General features: G+C 41.4%; 1 protein-coding gene across 2 annotated transcripts; it reads right to left on the bottom strand.

The window, feature by feature from the left end:
- Nucleotides 1–135: 135 nt before the first annotated feature.
- On the bottom strand, nt 136–6,468 carry CDKN2AIPNL (CDKN2A interacting protein N-terminal like). Of its 2 annotated transcripts, none has more exons than XM_040240093.1 (3): nt 6,168–6,468; nt 4,675–4,774; nt 136–468 (listed from the first exon to the last, which is right to left on the bottom strand). In XM_040240093.1, the coding sequence occupies exons 1-3, from the start codon at nt 6,404–6,406 to the stop codon at nt 457–459; spliced, it is 351 nt and encodes a 116-aa protein (XP_040096027.1). In that variant the 5' UTR covers nt 6,407–6,468; the 3' UTR covers nt 136–456. The 2 variants fall into 2 exon arrangements, with proteins under 2 accessions (XP_040096027.1, XP_040096029.1); XM_040240095.1 differs by having other exon boundaries at nt 136–1,463; nt 6,168–6,467.
- Between the last annotated feature and the right edge of the window lie 7,635 nt (nt 6,469–14,103).

The following is a 14,103-nucleotide window of genomic DNA, read 5'->3' as shown; positions in this document are numbered from 1 at the left end:
CTAAAAAAGGTGAAATGTGTGTGGAAACAGGGTATATGGATGGTGTACTTCCAGTAGAAATAAGGGATATGATTTGCCTCAGTCAGCAGAGAAAAAAGACTATAAAGCAGAATCACACTTGGAGGTACACTGTTGAAAAATCCAAAGTGTATAATTCATTACCTGCCATTATTACATCAACATAAAAAAAATAGGCATTTTAAACATTTTGACCAACAAAAGAGGGCATGATTTATAAACACATAAATATCCATGCATACTTTTACAATGATAGCTACTAGAAAAATGAGAACTTTAAAAATGCCAATCTAGACAAGATTCCTTTTCATTCTAATTGCCTCTTTCCTACATGTTAATACCCAGAATCTTAAGAGGCCGCTGAGGTCAATGTCACATTCATGCCAGCCTCCTTTTCACGTCTGTAACTAATGATCAAAGTGTGACGAATCTTCTGCCTTAGCTTTGATGCTAGGGAAAAAAAAGAAAAAGTTAGTAGCCATGTAGTCTAATGACTCAAATTCATAAGTAAAAATACAGCAGTGATACAAATTTTATATCCTACCCAGATGGTATGTAAGTAGACTCAGAAATTATTAAGATTTTACTATGTACAGAAGATAGAGCAAAACACTGACCATACCATCCACTTGGAAGCACATTTTTTGTTTTGTCACCTGTGATCTGTTAATGTTCACAATTCACAGTAATAACAGAAATACTTAAAAATAACTTTTTCCATGGCATCCTCTGCAACGAAGGGTTCTAAAAACAGAATCACACAAACCCTTTATTGTTCTAAATTAAAATCAGTTGAATCCAGGTAGTAATTCACAACATTTCACATTGACTCAGGATATTTAGAAGATGTGAAGGTTATGTGTTTCTGAATTTCACAGTTAGAAACTGTAAATGCATGTCTTCAAATAGTGATGAACTAAAGCAGATACATTCTTTCTGGGTACTCTCTAGCACCTTTGGTAAATTTAAACGGCTTTAGACAACTTTTAAGCAGGGTGTGAAGAAATCATTTTGGCTGTCACCTATTTGAATGGATTTCCTTAACATTTAGCAGTGCAAGTGAGTCAATCAGAGTCTTTTTAGCAATCAGTTTTTAAGGTATGACCTATTTCCTGGTTTAAGCCTGTCATATCAGTTTTTGAGAAGTGAAGAAGCAAAATTTCTCAGCAAGAGCAAAATATAAGAGGTCTTTCTCCTTTGAGGAAAATGCAGTTACCACCTAAAGAAACCATTTTTATTCCAAAGGGAAAGAGAATCCAGTAAGCCCTCTCTTCAATTTCCAACAGGACAGACCAAGACTGGAGTAGCCGCAGAGCTGCGTCTGGCTTTGGCTGTTTCAAGTCTGGTCTTTGACACTCGTGTTAGTAGGTGATTCACTGATGCTGGGCACCAGGCAACAGATTGGCCTGTAGGGTCAGACACAGCTCTTCTGGCTGGTTCTATTTCTGTGGATAAAGGGAAAAAGAAAGATAGCTCCACGAAGCATTTATCTTAGGATCCAAGACAAAACCTGATTTAACTACTCTGGCAGGCTGAAGAAATCTTTTAATATTCACAAATACTTGCCATCTTACTAGAATCACATCTCCTTCCATCAGTGGAGTGGCTGCTCTGTTACTTTAGAGCTTTCCAAGACTGGATATAATGTACAAGAAGAAAAATTCTCTGAAAGGCAAGCACACTTTTCTAACTTCTCTTCCACATTTCATATTTAGTCACTTTCCATACTGCCATTTTCCCTCTTGATAAAAATGTTCTCAGGAAAAATGGAGTTATTAAGTGGACAGATTCATTCTTTGGCCAATAACGATAAGTTCCTAGTGAATCACTGCTCTTTCTCCTTAAGATGATGCCTTGGAAATAATATAAACAGTCTCAGTAACAACACCATTCCTGAGGGAGCCGCTGCACTCGGTTAATTATTGCTCATTAATGGGTAACGTGGTTGATCACAAAGTTCTGCTGGTAGGTACCTTGGGAGGGCTGGTAGATAATTGAGAGTGTTCAATATATTTGTGTTTGAATCTCTTTTTTCCAAAGAAAAATCATACACTGCAACTGTCTGACAAATACAATCTGTCAGAGTCCCACGCTCATTTCTTTTATCAGATTTGCCCACACCACACCCTCTTAAAAGCTGGACAGACCTCATTTTTACTGGCCTTAAAAGTGCCAAATAGCCGTAAAGTATTTTTTTAATCTTTAAAAACTTATGTCCCTAAGTAATCTTCACTATCCAGTCTCTGTATACCAGTGATGCCAGGCGATTCATTTCCACTTTGTAGCTAGCTTCGAAATCCAACTAAAAACTCTTAGAGCTAAGGATCAATTCTGGGCAGAACCATAACTGACCTTTTCAAGTGCATGGCTCAACATCAAGGTTCTTTGTTTTGTTTTTTTGTCTCTGGGCTGACAATGGTGCTTAATGTTTGTCAACCTCTATTACATGCAAAAACCTCAGGCAAGACACACACACAAACTGCTGCAAAGCCCCCAGGGCTCTCTTTCCAGTGGGCACTCAGGGTGGCTTTCAGAAGAGAAGGGACAGCCTTCAACACACCACAATTCTGTCATGGAACAGGTAAGATGACTCATTCGCAGGACAGGCTTATCTAAAAGACTTTACCAACTGGCAACACACTACACATCCTCCAAGTATCTCACTTTTCAGAATCTACTTAGCTTCATTTTCAGTGACAAGACAGTCTAAAATTTAACTGGGTTACTAAAAAACCTAAGTATTATTTGAAGGAAGTTCAAACATACATAATCCAAAAGTGCTATAGAAATGCAGCCACCCTGAAGGCTTCTTCCAGGTAACTAGGTGCCAGTGATTAGTCTGATGGCAAAGCTGGCTTCAGGGATGCCAAAGTTCATCTCTGAGAACTCTACTCTGGAGGCTGACACTGTGAGTGTCAAAAATGAACAGGGGATTCAAAAATGAGCCCAGAACAGGGGTTCCCTACATTTTTGAGGTTCCAGACCCCTTTACAAAATGTTTAACAGTTTAGAAATTCTTCCCCTCACCACACACACATACTTCTTCACTCTGGTCTGTGGATAATGTTAGGGACATGCTTGTTAATTACAAAAAACTCGTTAGTCTCATCTGGAGTTTGAAACCCAAAATTCAAGTGTTATGACCTCCAATATCCCAGCATGACTGTAAAGAGACAAATATAATATTTATGAGAAAAACAGATCTTAGAGAGGGCAGACCACCTCTTAGGAGCAAAAAGTCAAGGAAAGAACTGGCCATGAGCAGTCAAGAAATGAAAGCTCACCCTATTCCCTGCCTGCCCCTAACCCATGTGGCCAGAAATTATCTAACTGTCCCATGCCTAAGCCCAAGGAACCTCACGACCTGGATACTAAGGGACTTACCCCAGGTTTCTTTTTTAATATTTCATAGGAGAATTCCAAAAGTCACAAATTCCCAATTCACAATGGCTCCCTGGCTACAAACAGTAGTCCTTTTAACAGCTGATATGAAAAACAAAATAGCCCCTTGAACTCAACCTGAAACTTTTGATTCCAGATTCAGTTACAAAACAATACTTTGTGTGCTTGTGTGTGTGTGTAATAAAGTTTTATTAAAGTATAAAGGAGATAGAGAAAGCTTCTGACATAAAAAAACAACAATACTTTTAAAGGGAAACTATCTGAAATCAAGTGGGGTTTGCTGTTTGGGGCTGAAATACTTTCGGGGCAGCTGAGGATTTGATTAGTTCCCGAAACCCACACTGAAGGGAACCTTTTTCTATGTCCTGCTTCCCAAAACAAGACCTAAGTGGGGTGAAGCAAGCATTTGCCTATGCTTCTGAGATGAGAACTAACAGAGGCTAGCAGCCTTTGGTCAATTCTGTAAGCATTTTCTGGGCACCTTCTCTAGTGCATGCCTATACCAGGTTTCAGAGTTAACAGGATCAATGTCTTAAGCACCGTCTCATCTCTCAAGAAGCCAACCATGTGCCCTTAAAAAGGTCTGGGTGAAGTGCTATGGGGGATGAGGAAATTAATTCCACTGCCTAAGGAGACCAAGGCTAATAAGAAAAAGCCTATCTTGGGAGACAGTAAAAAGCAGTTGGTATCCTCTGAGCTTTCTTCTGCCACACGCTATGGCCCCTGCCCCTACAGGCAAATACAAGGCTTGACAGGCAACAGCTCACTATGGAAAAATTCACAGCCTCAGATCAGACCAAGCCTGGCAGAATAGGAAACAGTTATGATGTGTGGATATCACACCATCCACATTTCCATCAACAAGTCAGAGAGGCCAAACAAGTCTGGTGGTGTCCTCAACCACTGCGGTAAGGATAAATTAATGTTATCAATAAGATTTTTTAATAAGTGGGAAACTGTAGCACTCTAACCAACATTTTCTCAAAATTCAAGCAAAAAGCTCAAAATAGAATGTTCCTAAAGGAACTAAAGAGGTTGAATTTATGTGTTACTCCACCCACTGTGTAATTTACCTACTGAGTTGTTATCTGGTTATGAAAAGCTTTATACCAGTTACAGAGAAATAAAATGAAAGGGCTTAGATTGGGGTAGTAAAGAAGAGCATTCAGAAAACAATATACTCTAATACATCACCATAAAGGCAGGGGCCATTAGCTCTATACCATTTCAAATGCACTTGGAAATCCTGTTTACCTTTTTCATTAATTCACCTCTGGTAGTAAACTGTGGCAGGTCTTCCACTTCAATCCCATCAGCCATTTCCATCACCTTGTCTAAAAGGTCTTTGTTGTAACTGCACAATAAAAAGTAGTAAGATAACCCCACTGGACCGAGTGGGAAGTCTTTGTTGTAACTGCACAATAAAAAGTAGTAAGATAAAAACCCTGGAAGAATTATTGTCACTGTGGGCCAAAAAGAAATTGCAGGTAGCTGGACTATAAACTCAGCTCTCAGAGGAACAATTTGATACTACTGGGGAAACTGATAGCAACATCAAGTTAGAAAATAGTTCTTCCACATGTGACTACAGAAGCGGCACTAGGAATGCCAACAGAGCAGGTGTTGTAAGATTTACAAAACAAGACTTACAAAAATAGAGGCACTGTACATCTGGCAGTACGTATTCTTGGATATGGTATGAGGGCCAAATTTTTTTTTAATATGTGGAATACTGGTCTAATGAAAATAACATTACTTGTTCATTTGTCCAATATTCTTACTTTTGCCTAATCTTGCATCTTGTTAACTAGAATTTACTAGGGGCACCTGGAAGTCAGAGAAACAGAAGGGATGCAGCAGGCACTGCTTCCCCAAATTCTGTTCCAATAACTCCCCAAATCTGAAAGCAAAACCAAGTGGCTTAGGACTGGAGGGGCCATGTGACCACACGGCCATAAGGAACACATAGACCAGAACTAGTCAACTAAGTCATTTCATTATCCTAACAGAATTTCAGGAAATGCTAAATCAAAGGATAGAGCCTAAAGATTTGCCAGCCACTTCATGGAGTGGTAGAGTGCCATATTTCAAGCATTTCAAACACAGTTCTTGAAGGCATTTGTTATTTTCATAAAAGGAAAGGCAGAGAGGCAAAGAGTGCTGCTTGCTACTGGGTCCAGCAGACTAGGATGTGAGAGAAAAAGCCAAGGGCCACAAACTACATCCTGCCATAAATGGTAAAATCCACCAATCCTGCCAGAAGCTGCATGGTCCTAGGTATGTCTCTTTCCCTCTCTTCAGTTGCTTATGTAAACTGGGGATCTCAGTTTCTGTCCCTGCACGTTTGCTATGTGGAAGAAAGGAGCTAATGAACTTAAAATTATGCACTCAGAGGATGGTTTGAAGTAATTACAGTAATAATACAAACAAAATATTAGTATTTTGCATTACAAAATAATACAAACTCGAACGCCTAGCATGTATAGGGCTCTTCTTGCTAGATGACCGCCTGTGCTAAGTGCTTTTCACCCTTTAATACTGTAGTCATCACAATTCATTTTCCAGATGAGAAAGTCGAAGCTCTGAGAGGTTAAGTATCTTTTCAAGAATTGGCTAAGGTGGGACTCTGCCTTAGGCCTGGCTAGTACGGCTGGAGACTGGGGACGGGGTCAGCCTTGGGCAGGGGTTAGCCCTGGGGTTAGGACTGCGGGTTGGGACAGGGTCAGTTAGCCGGCAGGGGTCCGCACCTGCAACCCAGGAAAAGGTGGTTGGCCCAGACCATGGAGAGGGACAGCAGCTGGTCCAGGCGGCCGCCACCGTCGGGTGGATCGCGGTAGTCGGGCAGATGGCGCAGGATGAATTCCATGCGGGCCTTCCATTGCTTCTCGCTCTCCGAGTAGGAGCGGAACTGCTCAGCGAAGTCAGTCGCTCGCCGCACACCCGAGATTAGCTCTTCCACGGCAGCGGCAGCCTCGCCACCCACCATGGCGCCCTCCACCGCTAAGGGCCGGACCCGCCCACCGCCTTCCCGACATGCACTGCGCCACCTCTCTGCGGCTAGAGGAGCACCGGCGGCGCGCGACTGCGCAGGAGGATTGGTCTGGAGCGCCCTCGGCGGGCGCGGCGGCCTCACCCAGCCAGAACCGGCACCTCAGACCTGCAGCCGGCGCCTCTGGAGTGGCTCTACCTCAGGGCCTCAGGGGCAGTTCTCACTGGACCGAGTGGGAAACCAGCAGGGAAACGGAGGCCTTCCCGAGCACAGAGTAAGGACGGCCCTCTCCCATTCGGCAGCTGGACCTCAGTCAGAGCTTTTACTGTGTCCTTGACCTGGGAATTCCCTGAGCACCTGGCCCGCGGGACAGTTGCCCACAGTTCCGAGGAATTACAGGTGTGGTTGCTCAGGGTCTACTTTTATCCATTCCCAGAGGCCTTAACACTCCACCCAGCTTGTGGCCCGCCTTCTTGGAACCAAGTAGCGATCCAGCTGAGTGCTTGCCAGACCCTTTGCTAGGTGCTGGGATGGTATGAGAGCAAACTCAGAGCGCTCCTCTAGTGAACTTCAGTCTGCTGGGGGAGATAGAAATTATTAGTGAATATTTAATAATTGCTCAAGGGAAACTTTTGAGCATTGACAAAGTTTAATAAAAGAGAGACCCAGAGTGCCAGGAGCATGGATAAGCAAGAGACCTGATGCAGACTTGGTGGTCAGGGAAATGATACTGGAGAGCTGAGGAATTGACAAGAGTTAAGTACACGGAAAAGAGTAGGGCACCGCGGGAGACCCGGAACTGGTGAGAGAACTGCAAGATCTGCATGGCAAATCCTAGAGTAGGGGGACAGTAGAGGAGATAAGGATGCAAAGATCACCAAGGACAGTAGATCACAGAAGGAGTTGTGGTCTAGGCCCTAAAAAGAATGGGGAGCCACTGAAGGATTTTAACCAGGTATTTCCAAAAGATGTTGGCAGGAGCCAAAATGGATGTATCTGGAGGAAATGAGCAGGTGAGTTGGCCTGACTCTGCTGTCGGTTCTAGGGTCAGGTAGACCCACTGACAAACGAGCTCATAAAAGCTGAATTGCACATCTCATTCAGGAACTGGGAAACCACTTGCACTTCCATCAGCCTTGGGAAGTTATTGAGCTAATAGGCTTCCCCATCTTCCCCCATCAAATGTGGGTTGAAGTACAGAACTGAGCCTAGAATCCAGGATCCAAGGCTTCAGTGTAGGTCCATGTGAGGCTTAGGAGCAAAGCAACCTATGAGTTGTCTCCTGCTTCTGCAGTTTGTGATGAGACATCAGGGCCTCTAGCAGGCAGAAAACAGGTATGGAATGGAAATATCAGGCAGTCTCACAAGTAGACTGTGCCTGCAAAAACCAGTACCAGGCTCAGTTCAGTTCAGTTTAGTCGCTCAGTCGTGTCCGACTCTTTGCGACCCCATGAATCGCAGCACGCCAGGCCTCCCTGTTCATCACCATCTCCCGGAGTTCACTCAGACTCATGTCCATCAAGTCCATGATGCCATCCAGCCATCTCATCCTCGGTCGTCCCTTTCTCCTCCTGCCCCCAATCCCTCCCAGCATCAGAGTCTTTTCCAATGAGTCAACTCTTCTCATGAGATGGCCAAAGTACTGGAGTTTCAGCTTCAGCATCAGCGATACCCATTGTGGTTAACAATAGGGAGGCATGCTACTTTTACCCTGGTTATTGGGAAGAATGTGAACAGACCTGTGAAATCAGACAGACTCAGCTTCTCCACATCAGTCAGCAATAGGTGCCCAGAGCTGGGGTTCCTGAAATTAAGTGTAGGTTACATCACTTAAGGAGCTTGTTAAAATAACAGATTCCTTAAGAGTTGCGGTAGTCCAATGGTTAGGATTTGGTCCTTTCACTGCCATGGCCCAGGTTCAGTCCCTGGTCAAGAAACTGAAATTATGAAAGCTGTGAGACATAGCCAAAAATAGCAGAGTCCCAGGCCCATAACTGGATTTTGCGTCAAGGCTCCAGGAAATTGATTCCATCTGCAGCTGAGCAAACTTTGAAAAACATTGATGAGGGTTCTTGGGACCAAATTCTTGGTCACCTGATTGTATGGTGGAGAGGTTGCCCCAGAAATAGGAACCTGGACTTTGCGACCAACAACTGCAGCTACATAGCTAACTTGTGTAAAGGCTAAGAGGTCATCTGGCAACTGTCTCATTTAGAATCATCTTTAATAATGATGAGACATATGCATATGTGTACCAACATATAGACATATTCATGCATGCAGGTCATAAGAACTCAAACGTACACAAATAGGTATTTTTTTTAATACTATGATCTTGTTAACATTATACTTTCAAAATGTAAAGTAGCCTAAAAATGTTAGTTAATGTTAACATTTTACAGGGCCCTGTGGTAAGTCCAGTCCCTGCCCAGGTTATTGTTTCTAACTCATTTCTGTGATTCAGATTTTCTTAAAGTGAAGTACTTATATAGACAAGTACAGCTTTCCTACCTTATCTTCTTTTTAAAACATCGTTGTGTGTGTGTGAAAGTTGTTCAGTCGTGTCCAACTCTTTGCAATCCATGGACCATAGCCTACCCATCTCCTCTGTTCATGGAATTCTCCAGGCAAGAATACTGGTGTGGGTACCATTGAGTATTTTAAATGGATGAATTTAGTGGTTTCAATATATTCACAGATTTCTGCAACCATCAACACAAATTATAAAACATTTTCATCACCCCTAAAAGAGACTCCATACCCATTAGCAATTGCTTTGCACTCACTCAAGCCCCTGGCAACAACTAATCTACTTTTTATCTCTATAGGTTTCCTATTCTGGGCATTTAACATTAGTGGAATCATACAATGTGTGGTCTCTTCTAAGCTCTTCACTTAAATTATGTTTTCAAGATTCATCCATGTTGTAGCATGTGTTAGTATTTCATTCCATTTTTATGACTGAGTCCGTCTAGTCAAGGCTATGGTTTTTCCAGTGGTCATGTATGGATGTGAGAGTTGGACTGTGAAGAACGCTGAGTGCCGAAGAATTGATGCTTTTGAACTGTGGTGTTGGAGAAGACTCTTGACAGTCCCTTGGACTGCAAGGAGATCCTACCAGTCCATTCTGAAGGAGATCAACTCTGGGATTTCTTTGGAGGGAATGATGCTAAAGCTGAAACTCCAGTACTTTGGCCACCTCATGCGAAGAGTTGACTCATTGGAAAAGACTCTGATGCTGGGAGGGATTGGGGGCAAGAGAAGAAGGGGACGACCGAGGATGAGATGGCTGGATGGCATCACCGACTCAGTGGACATGAGTTTGAGTGAACTCCAGGAGTTGGTGATGGACAGGGAGGCCTGGTGTGCTGCGACTCATGGGGTCGCAAAGAGTCGGACACGACTGAGCGACTGAACTGAACTGAACATTCCATCATATGGATACACTTCATTTTGTTTATCCTTTCATCAGTTGCTAGACATTTGGATTGTTTCTACACCTTGACTAGTATAAATAATGCTACTGTGAACATTCATGTACCACACTTAAAAGCTAAAAGTTTCTCCTGTTGTAGTTTCAGTGGATGCTGGCAAAATATTTAAGACTCCTAAAACAGAGACAAAGAATTCTGTACTGTGATCACAGTACAGCAAACAGTATAAGCTTTATGTTTGCATTGGTTCCTCTTGTCCCTTAAGTCCCACGGGAGTTATGACAAAAGGTCAGCAGTGGATGAGGTACAAACAGGTACAGGCGATGGATTTGTATGACTGCTGGGGAACCCCAAGTTTAGGGAACATCAGTCTTTTATAAGGGCTTCCCAGGTGGTGCTAGTGGTAAAGAATCCACCAGCCATGCAGGAGATAAAAGAAGCAAAGGTTCTATTCCTGGGTTGGGAAATCTCTTGGAGGAAGAAATGGCAACCTGCTCGAGTATTCTTGCCTGGAGAATCCCATGGACAGAGGAGCCCGGCGGGCTACAGTCCATGGGGTCGCAAAGAGTCAGACATGACTGAGAGCACACAGACACACAATCTTTCATAAAAGGCTGCAAGCAAACCTGCTCAACCTTTGCCCCAGAGGAGTACATTATCTTTTTTATCTGGACAGTAAACAAACTGACCCTTTATTTTGAAGATAGACACTATCCCTAGACTGCTTCATGGACAAATATCCTTGAAAAGACAATCTGGAACAAAAGGGCAGTTAGTGTCTAACTCTTAAGATGTGCAGATACATAAGACACCCATGGAAAATTGTTTCCCAGCATAGGTTGTTTTTTCTTTTTATTTTTTTGCATGTGGTTGTCTAATTGGTCCAGTTCGGTTTGTTGAACAAGACCATCTTTTTTCCATTCAATTATTGTACTTTAATATCTTTGTCAAGAATTAATTGACCATCTATGTGTGAATCTATTTCTGGAGTCTGTTCTGCTCCATTGATCTATGTGTATATCTTTTTACCAATATGATAGTGTCTTGATTAGCTCAAAGAGCAAGATTTTTCTGTAAAGGGTGGCTATTATATAATTCCTGTTAGATACTTTTCTTTGTTTCTTTTTTTAATTGTTTAAAAACATGAAAATCATTTTTCATCAACTCCTGCTGTAGCTTTCTGGTAAGTCTTTAGATCATGTCATTTGAGTTATTCAGCTGTGTTCTTTCACAAAATGGTTTTGGCTATTTTAGTCTATTGCTTTTCAATACAAATTTTAGCATCAGTTTCTCTATTTTTAGAAAAACAAAGCTGCTAGGATTTTAATTGGGATTGCATTGAATCTATGGATCAATGTGGGAGAATTAACGTCTTAACAATATTGAGTCTTCCAATTCATAAACATGGTATATCTCCATTTATTTAGGTCTTATTGTTATGGTATATTTTAAAATCTGTTGAAACATTAGATTTAAACACATATTTGCCACTTTGTTATTCTTCATTCATTCTCTGCTTCTTACTTTCCATCTTTTTTACTTTTCTTTTACCTGAAAAATTTGTTAACATTTCCTTTAGTCTGTTAGTGGCAGGTCACTTTTTGTCAAATGTAAAATTTTTATTTTCCTTCTGTGTTCGTTGTTTGGCTGGATATAAATTACCCCAAAACTTAGTGACTTAAAACAATAACTATTTATTATCTCACGGTTTCTGTGAATCAGGAATTCACAGAATAGTTTGACTGGCATAGTTTAACTGGGTGGTTCTGGCTCAGGGTCTCTGATGCGGTTTCAATACATTTGCAGCTTAGTGCTTTAGTTATATGAAGGCTTAGGTAGGAGCCCCGGAGCCGCCTCTAGGATGGCTCAGGCACATGGCTGTTTGTCTCAGGGCTCCGTTTCTCCTGACATGGACTCTCTGCAGGGCTGCCTGTGTGTCCTCACATGGTGGAGGCCTTCCTTCAGCATCAGCAAACCAAGGAGGAGTAAGGGAGAGCTGCAATATCTTATATGACACGGACTCAGGGGGTCCATATCACCACTCTAACTTAGAATTAAATTATTGAGTCCACTACATATTTGAGGGCAAGATATTTTAGGCTCCACCTTTTAAATAGAGTGTCAGAGAATTTGTGAATGAATTTTAAACCACTACATCTTCATTAAAAAATTTTTTTCTCTTCTCTTGTTTTTTCCTTTTCTTTCTTCTCTTTCTTCCTCCTCTGAGTCTTTCCACCTCTCCTCTCTCCTCCTCCTCCTAAGATTGTTTTCTAGAATACTCTTCACCAATTCTTTTAATTGTGGGCCTAGAAACTTTTAAGAGAATTCTAGAAGATACTTTAGAAAATACTCTAGAATGCTTCTATTCAGTTCTTTTACTACTGATAGAATTTAAGCTGTTTTAAGTAGCTCAAAACGGAGTCACAGTGGTCAATGTGAACTTCCATATTAGTTTCTTTGAAACGTCTGATGTAGAATTGTGAGTGTCTTAGTGTTAGAAATTAAGAGTGTTACTTTAGATAAGAATTTTGTTTGGTAATCTGCAGAAAGACTTCACTGGAACAAAAAGAACACTGGATAGAGACAAGACTCCCTGTGGTGTAATCATTATACCCCACTGGTGGACTCCTTAAAATAAGACCATAGATGGTCTAAGCAGGGAACGCAGGTTCGATCCTGGTCAGAGAACTGAGATCATATATGTTGTGGAGCAACTAAGCTCGCATGTCATAACTAGAGAGTCTGTGCACCGTAATGAAAGATTCCATGTGCTGCAACTTAAGACCTAACATAGCCAAATAAATAATTTTTTTTTTAAAGGTCCTTGAGTCAGGTGACTTGAAAGCTCTTTGCTGGAGGACCGGATTCCAGTCTGCTGAGAGCTGTTCTATATCAAAACTGCCAGAGACTGTTGGAGTAGAGGGTGACTACTAACTCAGGCTTGTTGTGAGACCTGTTGAGTGATTGGGGACCACTGCTGAGATGCCTCCTTCTGGGGACTTCCCCTTGGAGTGGTTCATTATCCTTTTCTATTTTCACTACTTTGACTAAACTGTGTTGTGTGTTAATTGTGTGCAATAGACCAAATGACTATGCATTGAGTATTGGCTGTGTTTCATACGTCTCCAACCCTGTGTTCTTACCTGGCCTTACCGCTGGGCCCTGCCACAAGGTGTCTTTGTCTAGATGTCCTTGCATCTCTATACTGTATTATGTGAAAGTTCCTGCTGTGTTATTTGGTACATATTCATGGTTTAAATGTTCATAATGAATTTTATAGCCTTTGGCATTTAAATGTACTTCTGTTTATCTTCTTTGAAGCTTTTTGTCCTGAATTTTGTGTTGTCAGATAGTAAGATTTTTAATGTTTATATTTTTCTGGTATGCTTTTCTTTGCCCATCCTTTCATTTTAACCTTTCTGAGTCATTTTGTCGTAGATGTATATAACCTAGAGTTGGATTAGGCTTTGCAATCTATTTTGAAAACCATTCTAAAAATAGATGAGTTAAACCCACTTATATTTATTGAATTGACAGATATATTTGGTTTCAATTCTGTCATATTACTTTATGTTGTATTTTCATTATTTACTTTTGTATTTGCCCTTTTTCTTAATGTAGTTTTGATACTTAGGAAGGTTTGTATTTTTGCTCTAAAAGTTACCTTTGTAAAATACCCTGGATCCACTCTTTCTGGGGACTGTATCTTGATTCTCTACTATGAGCAACAATAAAATGACCTTTTAATTTCACCCTCTCTGCCTCACGCCTCCTCTGCCATTCAGTCAATAGAATTAGTGTTTATGTTGAATATGATTAAGCTTCTACTTGATTTGGAAGCTTTAAATACTATCCTTTGAATCAAATAATTTGAGGTGATCAGTAAACTTATTCTTACTCCTATTTTCTCTTTCTTCAGTTTTTTATTAATAATGAGAAATGTCTACAATATTAAGTAAGGCATGTAACATCTGCATTCTGATCTGTCACCCTAATCTCTGTATTTGTTTTATTTCTACAGTTTAATACAGCCATTGCTCAAGGAAGGTCCTTGTATCCTGATTTCCTCAGGCTTGCTCAGGGGTGCTGCAGCTGCTGTCCTATGGTTCTAGCGGGTTCCTCTGAAAAGGCTCATGACAATAGTATTCTCTGATTTCTTACAGATTTTTAAATGTTTGTCTGCAGGCTGTGTACTTGAAGATCAGTTTGGCTGGACAGAACTCTTGGCCCATACTTTCCTTCCTTTGAGGGTCTTGCAGG

The sequence above is a fragment of the Oryx dammah genome, unplaced genomic scaffold (genome assembly GCF_014754425.2).
Source record: "Oryx dammah isolate SB20612 unplaced genomic scaffold, SCBI_Odam_1.1 HiC_scaffold_5, whole genome shotgun sequence".
In the NCBI taxonomy this organism is placed as follows: Eukaryota; Metazoa; Chordata; class Mammalia; order Artiodactyla; family Bovidae; genus Oryx; species Oryx dammah.
The sequence above is the reverse complement of the archived record's forward strand: the minus strand, read 5'-3'. Positions and strand labels throughout refer to the sequence as shown.